General features: G+C 53.1%; 1 protein-coding gene across 2 annotated transcripts in view; it reads left to right on the top strand.

Moving 5' to 3' along the window:
• Window positions 1-2,183, top strand: part of ASB18 (ankyrin repeat and SOCS box containing 18) — a 56,366-nt gene extending 54,183 nt beyond the window's left edge. For both annotated transcript variants that reach the window (XM_074364538.1, XM_074364539.1), the window contains 2 exons: window positions 78-191; window positions 907-2,183. In XM_074364538.1, the coding sequence (XP_074220639.1) occupies window positions 78-191; window positions 907-1,092 (300 nt within the window). In that variant the 3' untranslated portion in view covers window positions 1,093-2,183. The remainder of the gene's footprint in view (window positions 1-77; window positions 192-906) is intronic.
• The last annotated feature ends 11,769 nt before the right edge of the window (window positions 2,184-13,952 follow it).

The raw sequence follows: 13,952 nt of genomic DNA, 5'->3' as shown, positions 1-13,952 counted from the left end.
TCCTATCTCCCTACCCTTTCCCACTTGGACGCCAAACCCAGTCCACCCGAACTGTGTCTCCCACCGTTCCCGACCAGGTGCTGAAGACCTGCGCGGCAGCCCCCGCGGTCATCGAAGTCCTTTTCAACTCCTACGCTCAGCTCCGCGTGTCGGAGTCCTGGAAGGAGCTGATTCCTGAAGATGTGTTGCAGGTGAGGAAGCTGCCCTCCCTTCCCCCGTTAGCACAGGAGTGCGGCCTGTGTCTGTTCGCCTGTGTGTGCAGTTTTGCACTAATACCCAGGTGAGTATAAAACATCTGGAGAAGGAAAGAGAAAGGGAACCTAGGAGCACTTGAGTGTTTGTGGTTTTCTTCTGGAGGCTCAGGAATCACACAGCCTTTGTGCTGGTTGGGGTCCTGCGGGCTGCAAGGACCACGCTGGCTTAAGAGTATCAGGGCTTCAGTAGCCAGTGTCCAGAGGCAGATGGACCGCAGAGGGTCTGGCTCCTGTGTGTCAGCTTCATCTTCTGACGGCTAAAGACATGCCCGAGGCAGCTGTGGGCACGGCATCCGCACACAGCAAGGTCCACAGGTGACTGTCGATTAAGAGAGAGAACATCTTTGTCTAGAAGCCTCTAGAAAATGTCCCTTCGTGCTCTCAGTGACTTGAGCCCCGGGCGGATCACTGAACACACCTGCTGTGCTCTGCAGAGGGGCCGGACAGAGCGGAATTTCAGGAGGTGGCCCGTGTTGTCTGAAATCACCCAAAACAAAGGACACAGACCTTCTTGGGGAGGTTGGGAAGATGCCTTTCATGGGTTATCCTGTAGCGGTAGCCAGGAAAGGATCACCTGTGTGGTCTTCTGTCTGGGGAAAAAGGCTTGAGGGCTCCAGGTACCCAGACTGATGCTCGCCTGCCTTCCTTTCAGAGGCACCAGCCCTTCTACCGGTCCCTCTTCGCCTTGGCCCACGCCCCGCGCTGCCTGCAGCATCTCTGCCGCTGTGCCGTCCGGAAAACGTTCGGCCGAAAGTGCTTTGACCTCCTGCCCCTGCTGTCCTTGCCCAAGTCTCTGCAAAATTACCTCCTTCTGGAGCCAGAGGGTGTTTTGTACTGAAACTCAGGGCACTTGGACCAAGATGCTTGTGCTCGTCCGTGGAGGCTGGGTGGCGGGTGGGGAGGGGCCCAGATGGGACCGCCCACCCCAGCCTGCAGCCCAGGGCACAGGCTCCTCGCCCAGCGTCAGGCTCCTCGCCCAGCCTCAGGCTCCCCTGGGAACCGGGTGGGTGATGAACGCCCTCTCCGCCTCTCAGGGCTGCTTGTGGGGACTGAAACTGAAGACCATGGGACTCGTATCAGGAGGTGCTTTCAACAGAAGTTGAACTAGAAGGTACACCTGTTTTTCTGAGGCCTGTCTCCGGCCCACAGCGGATTCGCAGCATTCATGCACCCTGCTTCAGACCCTCTGCCTCATGGGAACCATCCCACCCCGCCTAGAGCCCAGCCCCCCAGGAAGACTCTGTCCCCAAAACATGACAGACATACATACGGAGAGAGGACGCCCGCTCCCGTAATGGGAGCCCCTTCCCCGGAGCCCACTGCCGCTCCCCAGCCCACTGCAGCCGGAGCGCCCTCGGAGGACCTTGGAGGGGCGGTGAGCCGGACGTGCTGATCCCACGTGCGTCTTCTGTTCCACGTCCTCCCCAGCCACGCGGTCCAGCCGTGAGGAACAGCCCAGGGAGCCAGACGCTAGGAACGCACACAGGGTGACAGCTGAGCCCAAGCGTTCACAGAGGAGGTGGTTCTGACAGCCTCGGGCTGTGCTGACCATGACCTTTCTTTTCTGTGTTTGGGTGTTTTGACATCTGAGGCCTTTCAGACCCTGGAGGGATGGCCCCTCCCAAGATGAACCAATTCCTAGAGACAGGAATCAACTTGCCCCCAAATACTCCTGAACCAGTCCCGAGCTCACACCCCAGCACCTCCCTGGAGCTCCAGCCACATCCCCAGGGGCCAGTGCCAGACGCCCGGAGCCGGCTGGGCCAGGCCTAAGCCCGCAGGCGCTGCCTCGCCCATTCCTTCCATGGAAGCCACAGCTGAGGCTCCTGCCCCCAGCCGCTCCCCCTCCCCTGGACTAGCCCTGGTGCTGCCCCAGGTGGCGTGCCCCTTTGCTGGGGATGGTGGGTAATAAACTCTCTCTTCATTGGTGACTGTCTCCTACTCTGTTGGCCTTTCTAGATCTCAAATTTTCGGTTGAATGCTGCTTTTAAAACAAGGACTCTTAATGGCCATCATCCGAATGGCTCCGCTGTTTCCAGTCTGAGCCAGCGCAAGGACCAGCCTCAGGCCCGGCGGCCCCCAGTCCCACGGTCACAGTCTGGAGCGGGGTTCACACCCAGCAGACAACTGCAGTCTAAGGGGGGATGTTGTGTGCACTGTGAGCAGAGCCCAGCACGGGGGTGAAGGGGGGCCTGGCAGGGCCACCCCTTGAGGGCGAGGTTGTCAGGTTGCAACACAGTGGTCAGGCCGAGGGAGAGACAGGACAGCCTCCCCCAGAGCCTCCAGCCGGCCCACCCCATCCTGCCCTCTGAGACTGGACAACTTGCCTGACCTGTGTAAACATGGTTCACGACCCCACACACCTAGCCCAGCAGAGGGCGCTCTCCCAGCCCCACCTGCATTCAGGAGCCACCACTGTATCCAAAGGAAAAGTGGAACAAAGGCAGGGCTGCAGGGAAGGGCAGGGCTGCAGGGAAGGGCAGGGCACATGGAGGAACAGTGATGCGTCCTCCTGGAGGGGAGGGTCCCCGTGCTTTGGCAACTGGAAGGAGGCAGGGCTGGAGGAGGTGGGAGGCAGCCCGGGGGCCTTGGCTTCCAGATGAAGGATTCTGAACTGAATCAGACAGGCTGCAAGGAGCCACAGAGCAGGTGAGCAGATACAGTCCCAGTGAGACTCTGGGAAGATTACTTTGTCCTGGAAAGGGATGTAGCTTGGAGCGCAGGTAGGAGCCCAGGGTGACACCCTGGAGGTGGGGCTTCAGATCCAGGCTGCCCCACTGAGCAAGAAGAACAGTCACCTAACAGTTTGCTCAGCTGGGCAGTGAAAGCACGTGACCCTCTCTCACTGGCTGAGGTTCAGTGAAATAAGTCTTGGAAAGCAGCAGGCTTCTCCACTCTGAAGAGATCTTGTGAAAGGCACATCTGACACTGGCATCTGGGGTGGGGCCCCGGATTCCGTGGCTCCGCAAACTTTACCATTGCTAATGAGCTTGGGTGACGCTCCTGCCCCTGGCTGGCCCCACTAGGTGCAGAGTGTGCAAAGCCCCAGGCCCAGAGGCAGCCCGGGGATGGAACGCAGTAAATGCTTCCTCCTATCATTATGATTCTTTTATTATTAGAAGAAGAAAATAGCCTAATGTTGAGATAAAGACTGTAAAAACGGGAGCGCAAAGCAACGTTATTTATGAGAACAAATGAGAAAGGCAAATACAGTAAGAGATACAGCCGGGCAGCCCCAGACAAGGCCTGTCCTCGCAGGGGTTTGCAAATGAGCATCTGAGCAAACTTGCTTGGCGGACCCAGCCGTTCTTCAACCTCCCCTCTCCATCCCACATCCACGTAGGAAAGTTTGGTTGTATTTCTGCAATGCACTACATTTTACATTTTAAATATGTTTTGGAGTTTGGAAACAAAAGAGAACTCTTTTTAAACACACTGATTTTATATTTCTAAAAACCTGATGAATAGTGATCAGTTATTATATTTTCAAACACATGTTTTCCCCCACGTTACAGCTTAAAAACAACAACATGATTCTTACAGTCAGCCCCAGACCACTCCCCATAGCCACTGAGATCCTGCCACCAGGGGAGAATTCTTTTCTGTTATTTTCACCCCTTAGAATTTTCTTTTCAAATTCAGATGCTCCCAGAAAGAGCTAATCCACAAAGTTCTTTGGGGATAAACCATTCAGTCATCCATTCGGTCATTTGTTCATTCCTTTCATCAATCCTGCCTGAGTCTGCTGGGGACGGAGCCCAGGACTTGGGATGAGGACCCACCATCAAGGAGACAGGCTGCTAGTGGAGTTCACTGCCAAGCCGAGAAGGCCAACTTGTCAACAAGGCTGCGGGAGAGACGTGGGCGCATCAGGGGAGGTGTGGAGAGAAAGGGCTCCCTTCTTGGCCACTTTCTCTCTGCCTTCATCTCTGCATCGAATGAAGGCTGCCCGTTCCCAATGCAGGTGATGGTTTGGGCACTTTGCAGCTTCCCTCACTGTCACTCTCATCCTGTGCCCTACAGGCAGTCCCGTGGCTTCCCTGGTGAGCGCCCACTCAGCAGTCTCCCACCAGCCAATACCATATGCCACATGTCCCGCACCTCCAGTCTGGTGCTCTTGGTCAACATGGATTCATGTGCAGCAGAAACAGAGCAATGAACTGGACGCCCAAAGATGTCAGGAGTCCTTACCCTGCCCCCAACTCATCAGGAACACGACATCACTTCATGGCTGCACAGAATAAGCAGAAAATAAACTGGCACTGGAAGTTGGTTCTGAATCACCTGCATTCTGGTAGCTCTGGATGCACTAAATACTGTCCCTGATTTCTGGCCGTGGCAGTACAGGACAAAAATGGCTTGGAGTTAGTACGGTGGTTTGGCATTATCTTCATCTTTACATGGGATGGAATTAATTCATAGGTTTTCAGAATCTAATTACAACTAGCAATTTGCTTTGATAAGCAAAAAATAAAATAACTGTGAAAAATTATGGCATTAATGACTGTGTCTAGCTCTGCTCCATGTGTTAGGAAGTTCTAAAATGAAGGGGGCTTGCATGGTTCCACGTAGATAAGAAAGAGAAAGAGGAGAAGGGGCAGGGGAGGGAGGGAGAGAAGTGAGTTGGTTGAGAAAAACATCCAAAACCGCATTCTACTTTGAAGCTGGAATTATTCTAGCTGACTGTTTTTTCCAGTGAACTACATATACCCTGGTATTTCTTTTATTAAAGGGTAGAAATGTTCTCCATTCTTCAGCAGCTCCTATTGAACATCATTACTGTTCTCTTTGAGTACATTACATAAACTCAATTCCCTAAGACCTAAACTTTCTTTAATTTTACATGTGGTGTTTAATGATGCATTCACATGGTCCAAACTTCAGAAGGTAATAAAAGAGCAGATGCTGTTTCTACTGAGAAGAACAAAAGACAGCAGAGGACTGTTTTCCCTCCAACTGTACTGAGTATCTTTGACTGTACAACTTGTCATCAGAGCGCAGAGAGTTCAAAAATGCACAGGTGAGGTTCCCTGCCAACAATGGTCCTGAGAAGGTTCACCCTCTTCTGTCCTGACCTTACCCTGGCAGGATGGGGTGTCCATAGCACAGCCAGACAGACAGACACAACCCGCAGCCCCCAGGTAGGCAGTGCACAGACGTAGCACCGTGTGAGCCGTCATGTTTAAAATTCTGAATACAGCATTGGGCCTCTCTTTGTAGTGTACTTTAAAAATCCATTTAATTTTAAGTTACATAATAATCATCAATTCAACATGTTTTGAAGAAATTCAAAAACCACTGTCTCTTTGAGAAGCATTTGCTAATCCTAGTAACGCTGTGCACTCATCACGTCCCCAGTCTCCAAAAGAATCCTTACGTTTTCATGTTGAGGGGGCAGGCTGTTGAACTTTTGCAAAGAACACTTAACCCTCTACAGAAATGGCATAAAGTACAGGCTTGGAGAATGAGCTGGTCTGCTCCAGTGACTGGTCCTGGTGCGGGCATCTGAGCGGGAGCTTCATCACTGCAATTGCAGGTGTTATTAGCTTGCCAAGTGCTCTTCATCTCTTAAGGGCTGCCCAAGGACCAAGTGATAAACCAGGAATATTGCATCTTTTATTCTATTATTTCAAGAATAAATGGTTCCTTAGTCAAATTTTCTGTGTGCACTTGGGATATTCAGAGTTTCAACTAGGATCAATACAGCGTCTTATTTTGGGATTTCAGTACGCCTTTCAAACTCCAGGGCTTGTCTTGAAATTGCCAGCATCTTTCCATTTTAAAGCAAAAATTCATCTCATTAAATTGCTAAAATAAGCCTGAGGTAAAAATTCCTAAGAGCCCAGCGGGAGGATTGCCAGTATTGAAACTTATTTTCATGGAGTCCTGCAGGTGGCGCCATAAGCAAACGGTCTTACCCTGCCCATCAACCTGCTCTCCCCAGGATTAAAAAAGAAAACAAGATTATAGCTCACATGATAAAGATGAGGGGAGTACAAGGAAACTATAGAATCGTGACGTATCATACAGAATTGTGCTGCTATAATAAAAAAAAATCCGTAATTAAAATATTGATTATGGAACTGCCTACTTCCTTTGTATTAAATATGCGCGTTTTATAGGCAATGTGTTTATAAATAAATACAATTTTAAATTGACTCTTTTATGATGCCATAATGACAGCCTATCCTCATTTGTGTGTTAAACGTGTTCTTTAACAAAATTATACATTCAGTATTGCAATGTAACTGGCTGGGGTTTCAGCCTTCATCTAATCTTCCAGAATGGTATTTCTGCAGTCCTAACATTCTGCTTAATCACTCCAATAAAAAGAGTAGATTTCTTTGTAATGCAATTTGTAAGCAATAAACATGATTGAGAATGCAGTATTTGGTGTCGACTATGTTTAATGCAGGGTTTTAATTTGCTGTGTAATTATTCATTTGGTAGGCACTTTTTCTATTCACATATCTTGTCCCTGCTCAGAAGAAAGTTGGTAAGTTTGGAAAACATTGGGGAAACAGGGGTTCCTTGTGCTTTGTGCAAGCCGGAGTTTGATACAGATGTTGTGGAGAGAGAACATTTTTTTATCTGCTAAAAACAGGAGGTCACATTAATTCATAGTACAGACACATAAAAATGTGATTATGGGTTCTAAACAGAACGCAGTAGGCTCCTAGTTAACACAATGAGATTTCTAGGAAGTGATGCATAAATTCTTCAAAAATGACACATTTCTCACGTTTCATTCCAATTAAATTACTGAGGCAGCTAACAGCGATGAGCTCAAAGTACGGGGGCAAAATGAGGGTTTTCTTCTTGTAACTGTATCTCTGCGAAAGTATATTTTTATGAGAAGCAGTTAATATTAAGCTATTATTTTTCAACTGCGCTGGAAGGGATATCTTGAGCCTTTCTTGTCCCGCTCTCCCCAGAAGAGTCTGCTTCTTTGTTTCTTGGGTTTGCTAATAACAAGAGAGAATTGTTCCACTGACTGCGGCCCCCACCCGGGTCCCCGGAGTAAAGGGGCCCAGTCCGAAAAGGGTCCCGGGTGTCAGCCCCAGGGTCCAGCCCAATAGCTGCTCACAGGTCCGCGGCCCCACGGACTCTCCATTTACGACCTGCGGCGCCGGGCCGGGGGCGGGGCATGCGGGGCCCGCGCCCACTCGCGATCCGCGATCACGCAGGACCGGTGCCCCCCGCGCCCGGCCCAGGCCTCCGGATGCTGAGTGCCCCGCGGCCTAGCGGTGTAGGGGGTCAGGGGTGGGGGGAAGGTCTGCTCCGGCAACCCGCAAAGCCCCTCTCCCGGCGAGCCTCGGATGCGGGTCGGGGATCCTGCCCAGCCCTCAGGGCGATGGGGCTCAGGGCTGCTCCCCGGGGAAGGAGGCCAGAGGAGCGCGAGGCCACCCTGCCAGGGGGGTGGGGGGGAGGCGGGAGGGAATGTCGGAAGACAAAAGGATGTGAAGCTTTAAATTCAAAAAGATGTTTTTGAAAGCCTCGTCCTGGGGTTTGAAAGGCGCACCGAGGACAGCGGCGGAGCGATCCCAATCAGAAATGCGATTTGAAGTCCTAATGAATTTGATTGCGTGAACATTTATAATCCCCCATGGCCCTAAATGAAATCAGATATAATCAGAAGACACGGGGAAGGGAGTGTTTACAGCCGACGCCGGGCGGCTGCGGGACGGGGAGATGCGGCCCCAGTATCGATGTCGAAAATGATGGATAACGCGGGAATGGCAAATATACTATTTGTCTAATGGCTCGGCAATTAAATTCCCCTGTAAATGACCCATGCCTCATTTCATCCTAATCTATGGAATTTTGATTGAATTCGTCAGCTCTAATTGAAAAATACTGCACTTTAATGTCTGCATTGCAGTTTCAGGACGAGAGTGGTTTTAATGAGACAGTGCCCCCCTGACCCGAGAATATTTGAGACTTTTATTTGGAATCTAAAGCCAGAAGATTGCTCAACTGAGCGCTGCGATTTCCTCCCCTGTATCCACGTCCATCTATCTCCAGGCACGATTTAATAAACGCACTTGGGGATAAATGCGTCCTCGACCCTGATGCCCATGTGACAGCCAAGGGGCGCCCCCTCCCCGAGATAAGAGCGGGAGGGGCCTCAGAGCGGTGCAGTGGCGGGCCAGCAGAGGGGGTGTTCAGAGCCTGTCCCTTCCGCAGCCTGGGTGCCCTGCCTCCACCCCCCGATGAGGCCCAGGGCACCATCGCGGGCCTGCGGTCTCCGACTTCCCGGGTCAAACCCAGGGGTTCTCCCTGAGGAGGAGGCCCAGCTGCCTGCGACCCGCGCACCGGGAAATGGGGCCCGCCCCCGACGCGCTTTATATGCAAATAGCGAGGGGAAGCCATCCCTAAGAAATTAGCTACTTGCTGAAGCATATTTACTAGATTGAAATGAATTAAAGAGAAACATTTTAAGTCTTACAAACGAGATAATTGGGCCACATTAAAACTGGAGATGTTTTCTCCTAAAAAGCCGGGTGGGGGGCGGGTTAAAAGCACCCCCCCCCCCGAAACAAGGAGACCTGGCCCCGGCTGCTCAGAGACCGGAAGTCCGGGAGTGCGAGGGACCGGTCCCCGCGGGGACCTTGGCGCGGCGCCCCTCCCTCCAGAGTCCAAGCAGCCAAATCCTCCGCTCCGAGGGACTGCTCCCGACCGCGGCCCGCAGGGGGCGTCCCCGAGCCAGGGTCCGGCGGCGAGAGCCGAGCGGAGGAATGGGGAGAGGGCGGGTGGTCCCAGGGTCCTTTGCGGGCAGCCCGGCTTCTTCCACCCGCAGTGTCCCCGCAGTGTTCAAAACTCCAACGGTGGGATCGGGATGGGGGCCCTGGGTAGACAAAGTCTGGGGGGAAACAGGCCAAAGTGCTCGGGTTGCCTATTCCCTCCCCAAAAGAGGAATGTATTTGAGCCTCGTTCGTTTAGCACGTAAACAGAGTTAACCGATCTTTTATTTAAAATAAAATTACGGAGAAGTCACCTCCCTGGGAGGGCAGTGCCTAGCGCCATTCTGATGCTAAACTTGGTGATGAGAGCCGACTGCTGAGGGATGCTCCGGGGGCCGGGGACTGTCTGCGCCTCAGCCTCCGTTCGTGCAAAGGGGATGACGCTGCACAGACCCAGGAGTGGTGCTTCCGGGACGTCTCTCTTCCCGGGGGAGGCGCCGTGTGTTAATACTGTATCGCGTCCTGATCCCTTGGCGGCCTGTGGTTTGTTTTTAAATGCTCGAGTGTTGAGATTAGAGGCTGCCTCAAATTGATCATCTCACCCTGAGCGCACAGGCTAGCGCTCCTGGTGCCCGGCGTCCACCCAGCACTCTGCAACGCTCCAGGGCTGGCGCGAGTGCTTCCAATTTAGATGATGGCCTCCCGAGTGTCTGCTCCGGGCCAGGCGCCCTGCTACCGCGTGCTACGTGATCTAGTTCAGTCCCTACGATTACTCGTAACGTAAGCACTGTATTAATTATCTGCGTCTTAGGAACGCAGTCCGTCAGCTAGTGAGACAGAGCCGGCATTCCGGCCCATTACGCAGATGGAACAGCAGAGTCTGGGGCGAGCTCAGCGGTGCCTCCAGGCCCCTCAGGCCCAGATGTCAGAGGCTTTCTTATCCACCCGGCTTCTAGGCCCTGCTCAAGAGTGAATCAAAGAGCCAGGAGAACTTTACATGGATTTTAAAGAGAGCCGACATCGGTTTTCTGTTTTCACGTTCAGCATCTGATAGTATTTCTTAACATCTTGGAGGTCTGATTCCCCATCCTTGTTTGTGCCAAAGCCTTCTCTTTAGACTATATGTTTTTAATTTAAAAAAAAGGACTTTTTTTTTTTTTGGTGCAATCGTAGACATGAAAAAGATTGACGTGTCGGCCCTTCTAATCTCCCAGAAGGCCCGGCTGCGTCCGCTTGGGACCGCAGAACCCAAACAAGCCCTAAAATAGATGCCATTATCCTCATGGCCTATAGGCGGCGCTCTAAATCCCTGAGCGCTCCGCACACCCAAGGTGCTTATCAAGCTAATCTTTTTGAAATTGAGAAGCCTTAAAGAAAGCTATTTCCTGCCATCCCTTCATTAATTTATTAAATCTATAATACTTATTTTGACTTCTATTTACGGATCTTAAATAACCTTGTTAGATTATTAAAATTAAAATTGCTATGGAAAATTTGGCTTCCACAATAAATGAATTCATTTATTTACATTTTAAGGTATACATTTCCAGATAACTTCCAATATACTGAGTGAACTGAATTGTAAGGGTTTAGGGGTTAGAATGAAGATGAACTTTAAGAAGTCTCTCATCTCCTAGGTTGTCTGGGGTCTCTTGTTTTGTTTCGTTTACATTTTAAGTGGGTCTGAGAGAAACCCGAGGACAGAAGGAAAGTTGTAATAACCACGAGGTGAAGTGGTTCGGGTTCAGCTGAGAAGCAGACGGTCCAAGGAGGCCCACTCCCCAGGCCCTCGCTTCCGCCCTCTGTGGGGTCTGTGACTGTACTCAGTGGCAGCTCCACTGTGCCCTGGTCAGAAGAGGCCCCAGAGCCGCTCTTCTGGTGGCAGTGACAATGTCCCCAGAGAGTGGCAGTCACCTCAGAGCAGCTGGCCTCAGGATATGGGTGTGGAGGAGCTCCCAGAATAACATCCCTGGCAGGGGTGCTTTAAAGTCCTCGTGCAGAACAAACGCTAGCTAGCGAGGTATGAACAGCCTTTCTTAAACACTCTCTTTAACGTTCCAAACAAAACAAAACACTCTTTCAACAAGCCCACACACAAGTGGCAGCATGCCCCTTGCAAAATGTTTTCGCTTCCTACAAAACCCAGAAATGTCCCCTAGGGAGGTGCAGGGACAGCATTCTGAAGTTTGCTGGGGGTTTTCCACTGCATCTCAAAGCACTCCTTTCCGCGTTCCCTCGTTTTCCAGTCTGCTCTATGTATGTCCTAGCAGGTTGGTCCCTAAATGAAAATGCATCGGGGGTATAGGGTTTGCTCTCTTTCTTAACTCTTGATTCCTTCTTCCTCTAAAGTTTGGGGACTTCAGGCTGCACCTATGAGGGAGATATCATTGCTGGTAGCAAAGTTATACAAATTATGCCTTCTGTATTTTTTCCAGATGACAAATGGAGGAAATTCAAAGGTTCTTCTGTTTCGGAGGCCTATGAAATCATCACTTCCAAGTACTACCACCAAGGAGGGGTTGTATATTGGGTAGGGGGACCTGAGACAGCAGGTTTTAGAGGATCCCCGCTCCACCGGTACCATTGCAGCCCTCTCAGGCAGTGGCGGGAAACGGTGAGGACAGTGGGTGTGTGTGTGGTTGGACTAGGGGAGAGTCTAGATGGTCCCAGCTGGGCAACACAGATGCCCACCTACATTTCAATCCTCAAGCCTCGCTGAAGGCACCCCCCTTGTGGCCCATGACTTACACCCACCCTCAGGTCAGTGAGCAAAGGTCAGTGGGGCAGGTGAGGGCTCAGAGGGGCTGAAGGGGTGGAGGACAGGGAGTTGAGCCCCGTGGCCAGCCTCCTCTGACTGTCCTTCTCATTGGCTCTGACTCCTGGTGGTTTTCAAGCCCCTCCAACAAGAGTCAAAGATCCACACTGGGATTCTCCTCCGGTGTGGAATGGCTGCACCCTAGTGGTTGTGGGGTAAGCACACTTCTATTTCCTGGTTCTGTAACGGGGGTGCCCTACTGGAAGGGAAGTTCCTGTTGGCCTTTTTAGAGGGCTTTGGCATCTGTTGTTACCTCTCTTCAATGGCCGGTTATAACAAAATGGGTATCTCCCCACCCCCATCAGCCCACGCCCTCTCCTGTCCTCTAGTTGGGAGCGTCTGTCATTAAAGGCAGTCTCCCCTGAGGAGCTTCCCCTAAGAGCCAAACTGTCCTTTGGGGAAACCTCAGTGGCGCTGGGTTGGTCAGATACAGACATACATACCCTTGAGGGTCCCAGATGAGATGAGTTTATTGCTAAGTGAGCTTTTTACAATGACCTTTCCCCCTGCCCCCAGAAATCCACAGGAGGGATTCGTCTGGAGGGACAGAGGCCATCCCAACTCTCCCTCTCCATTTAGCCAACATCTGTCCCCTCTGTTTATACCCAGTGCCCTGCCTTGTCCTGTGGCATCCTTTCTGGGTCACTGTTTCTTAATGGGAGGAGGCAGTAGCCAGAACTGTAGGTCCTGCTTGGCCAGTATCTCTGGAGAAAGGAGAAACGGCATTCTGCCTAGGAGGATCCCTGCTTTTTCCTGGGTCTCTGTAGAAGCTGACGTTGGAGCCCTGATGTAGAGGCTGCTGATCCAGACACTCTCTTGCTCCCTCCAGTGTGGTTTCCGAAGGGTTAAATGGATGAACTCTAAGTAAACCTCCTCCTTTTTAAAAGACAACACCCCTGCAGGGGGTCGGGGCCATCGAGGGGTGGCTGCTGGGGCCCTGGTTTGGGAGGGCCCAAGAGTCCCATGAGGCTCCAGTCCAAGTCCCTGGCCGGGCTCTCCCCGGACACACGGTTTCCCACCCCACTCCCAGAGGTAGAAACTCGGAGGGTGCACTGCTGAGTCCCAGCCATCGGTCGCATCCACTGGACGCCTGGCTGCGTCCTACCCAGGACCATCACAATGTGTACGCCGCCTTCCAGGATAAGGCGATTGGGATGGGACGGAGGTGGGGAAGGGCAGTAACTGACCCTGGCGTTCCAGGAGGGGTGCCAGTACAGCGGTTTCCAAGGTCCCCCCACTTAGGCTGGCGCACCCCCTCACCCCTCGGTGCCCTCTGCCCGCTTCCCTGGCCTCCGTTTACGCGGCCCCGGGATTAGCATCTCTGTGAAGTCCCGCAAACAATGCCTGCTGTGCGGGGAGATGAAAGTCGGGCGCCGGGTGGCGGGGCGCGTTTGAAGTCCCCGAAAGGTGGGGCCGCGGGAATCCGACGGCGCAGATGCGTGGAGATAAAGGCAGGTGAGAAGTGCTGCGTGGCCTGCGCTTCCCTTCCCAGGACCCCCAGCCTGGGGTTCCGGGACAGGCGCAGCCTCCAAACGCGCGGCGGGAGCCAGTCCCGCGGGACGAAAGCGGACGCTACTCCCACGGCAGCCGGGCCCGCGCCCTCGCTGCCCCTTCGCATCCGCGCCCCTGGCCTTCCGCACACCCCCGCAGCTCCAGCCCCGGCTCCCTCTTGGCCCGGCCTCCGCCTCATACTCCCTCCTCCCGGTCTGGGAGCCCCGGGGCGGGCGGGCTCAGTCCTCACTGAGGATCCCCTTTGCCCGGACTGGGTGCTCCCGGAGACACGCGCAGTGAGCGCGAGCTCGGGGCTTCCGGGGCGACGGTGTCCGGCGATCCAATCCCCCAGTGATCATGAAGTCCCTACTCCAACCTTTAGGGCTATTCCGAAAAGGAACTATGTTCCCTGCCTGCGCCCTTGGACGCCTAGGCCCTGGCTCAGGACGCCGGCGCGGGGTGCGGGGGAACCTCGGGCTCCACGCGCTCGCAGCGGGCGCCTGATGCCCCGTCGGCGCGTCCACGCCTGCATTCTAGGGGCTCCAGGTCGGTGCAGGAGCCCCCGATCCTGGCCCCAGATACCACCAGGCCTCGACCACTGGGCAGTGGCTCCGCCCGTTCCTCGGCGCTGGGGTGGGGAGGGTGGCGCAGGTGTGAGGGGTCACGTTTCCCCCGGCCTGCAGGGAACAATTTCCAACTCCCCGAAGG

Source organism: Camelus bactrianus, chromosome 5, assembly GCF_048773025.1.
Source record: "Camelus bactrianus isolate YW-2024 breed Bactrian camel chromosome 5, ASM4877302v1, whole genome shotgun sequence".
Classification (NCBI taxonomy): domain Eukaryota; kingdom Metazoa; phylum Chordata; class Mammalia; order Artiodactyla; family Camelidae; genus Camelus; species Camelus bactrianus.
Note: the sequence above shows the minus strand (reverse complement) of the source record. Positions and strands in the feature narration are given on the sequence as shown.